Below are 2,629 nucleotides of genomic sequence, written 5' to 3' on the forward strand. Positions count from 1 at the left end.
GCTGGGGGGACGCGGGCTCAGCCTGGACCGCGGCAGCCGGTTTCGCCGCCTGCCTGGGTTTCGTGCTGCTGAAGCTGGGGGACGCCTGGCTGGCCCGGTGGGACCCATTCCGGAGACTCAGCGGCCACTTCTGGTCCAAGGTCTGCGACGTGCTGCAGTTCCACTGCGCCTTCCTCTTTGCCACGCGCCTGGGGGGGGGCGCCCTGAGCCCCTGTCCAGCCACCCCACGCCTCGAGCCCCCCCCGCAGCCAGGGCGCAGCCTCCACGCAGAATAAAGAGATTGGCTGGAAGATTTCTGCCCACACGTTACTGAAGGGACGCTGTGCTGGGGGGGGTGACTAGACAGGCTGCAGCCCAGGAGCAGATCAGGGTCCCCCTATAAATGGCCCTCACCCCTCCAGAGGAAGCCAGATTACAAATATATAAAATGTTTTATTTTCCCTTGTGGGTTGCGGGCCCCCACCCCCGGGAACCCTCACGGCTGGGAGCGGGGGGGTCCCATGGAGCAAGGGGATCTGTGTGCAGGGGGACCGGCACAAGCCACGAAGTACCGAGGTGCCACCTCCCTCTTCAGTTCCAAGGCCCCTTCCCGGATGCCTGACTCCCACGTCCACTGCAGGGGGTGAGGGAGGAGAGCAGGTACCATGTCTCCCCCTCCACTCCAAGTCGCCGCCCCGGACGCTGGGGGGCCAGGCCCGAGGGTGGGTTCTAGCAGCCAGGAGGTGCATTTCGGGGTGGGCCTTGCCCCCCATTGATGAGAACTTCGTCCTTCCATGTCCGTCCATCTCAGGGCTCGAAATCGTCGCTCTCCTCGGGCAGGTGGGGGGCCGAGCCTGCGGGGGAGGGGAGAGGGGTCAGAGCTGGGGGAGCAGAGACCCCACCCCCACTCCGGGCGCCCCTGGGAGAAAGGAGCTCGAGGGGGGAGTTTTACCCTGCCCCCCCCCAGCCCAGCACCACATGGGGGGGCCCGCGATTGGGGTGCTGGGGGGTTACCTGCTGGGAGCTCGGAGGCCAGCACCCCTAGGCTGTCCAGCGCCCCCTGCTGGTACAGCGCCAGCCGCTCCATGATGCGCTGCCGGGCCGGGTTGATGTGAATCTGGGGGTGCAGGGATGGGGCGACACCTGCAGAGAGAGCCCAGGTCAGAGGTCACAGCGGGAATGGGCCATGTCAGCTGAGGTTGAAGGTCACCCAGGCCAGACCCCAGCAGGAACAAATGGAGGGGAGGGGGGGGAACTCTCCGTGTGTTCCATGAACACTGCCTGTGCCTCAGTTTCCCCATGTGCCGCTGCATGTGTAATGAGGGGGTGGGAGCATCCTTTGTTGCTTCAGGGGACCAGGTGTGACCTTGCCTCGCAGCTGGGACCCCAGATACCAGCCTGGAGACGGGGGACCCAGCGAGGTGGCCAGGAGGCCCCCCCCAGCTCGGATGCAGCTGGTTCTGGCCAGTGGGGGAGAGGGGCTGAGGGGTCTGGGGCCTGGTTCCAGCCAGGGGAAGGGGGGGCAAGTGGCCTGTTTAACTGGGTCTGGGGACAGAGGACGGTCAGGAGAGGGGATGTGGCGGCTTGGCAGGAAGGGGGGGCTGGCTGGAGCCCCTGGGGACAAGGACAGGGCCTGCTAGCCGGGGCTGAGATGGGCCAGGCCTGGGCTGCCGAAAGCTGCCTGGGCGAGGGTCAGACGCCCCCCTCGCCACGCACTCACTGAGCTGGGGCTGAGGGGTTCAGGGTGTAGGGAGTGGGGGCTCTGGGAAGGAGTTTGGGGTGTCTGTGTGGGAGTGAGGGCTCCAGGAGGGGGCTCCAGGCTGGGGCAGGGGTTTGGGGGGATAGTGCAGGCTCTGGGAAGGACGTTGGGGGTGTGTGGGGGGGGTGAGGACTCCAGGAGGGGGCTCCAGGCTGGGGCAGGGGTTTGAGGTACGGGGTGTGTGAGGGAGGCTCTGGCTGGAGCCCCGAGGCGCTTGGCAGCCAGGCAGCTCTGTGCTGCCCTGGTGCTTGCAGCTGCCACCCCCACAGCTCTCATTGGTTGCTGTTCCTGGCCAATGGGAGCTGTGGAGCCGGCACTGGGGGTGGGGGCAGCACACGGAGCCAGGACGCCCAACTGGACCTTTTAACAGCCCCGTCAGCAGCTGCTCAGAGCCGCCACAGGGCGAGCGGGGGTCAAAGGGCACTCGGGGCTGGCCAGTGGGTTCAGGACTCACCCAGCCAGCTGCCCCCCTCCTCCGACAGGCTCTCGTCGCTCTCCACGGGCTGGTTGGGGGGCAGCCCTGTGGCCCTGGGGAGCGAGTCCTCCCAGCGTGTTGAGGGGGGATCCCAGGGCAGAGACTTCTGCAGCCGTTCTAGGTCCTCGTATACCTGGGGGGTGAGGCAGAGCCAGGGGACCCTCAGAGTCAGGGAGAGAACCCAGCAGTCCTGGCTCCCAGCCCCCTGCTCTGCCCCCCCCAGTCCCCACTCCCCTCTCAGAGCCAGGAGAGAACCCAGGAGTCCTGGCTCCCAGCCCCCCTGCTCTAACCCACCAGACCCCACTCCCCTCCCAGAGCCAGGAGAGAACCCAGGAGTCCTGGCTCCCAGCCCCCCTGGTCTAACCACCAGCCCCCACTGCCCTCCCAGAGCCAGGGAGAGAACCCAGGAGCCTAGG

General features: G+C 67.1%; 1 protein-coding gene across 1 annotated transcript in view; it reads right to left on the reverse strand.

Moving 5' to 3' along the window:
* Nucleotides 1-419: 419 nt before the first annotated feature.
* IRAK1 (interleukin 1 receptor associated kinase 1) overlaps nucleotides 420-2,629 on the reverse strand; it is a gene marked incomplete at its 5' end in the record, with an annotated part of 9,300 nt that continues 7,090 nt past the window's right edge. The window contains 3 exon segments of the mRNA XM_075071313.1: nucleotides 420-833; nucleotides 994-1,122; nucleotides 2,193-2,409. Of these exon segments, the coding sequence (XP_074927414.1) occupies nucleotides 787-833; nucleotides 994-1,122; nucleotides 2,193-2,409 (393 nt within the window).

This window comes from Chelonoidis abingdonii, chromosome 11 (assembly GCF_003597395.2).
Source record: "Chelonoidis abingdonii isolate Lonesome George chromosome 11, CheloAbing_2.0, whole genome shotgun sequence".
Taxonomy (NCBI): Eukaryota; Metazoa; Chordata; order Testudines; family Testudinidae; genus Chelonoidis; species Chelonoidis abingdonii.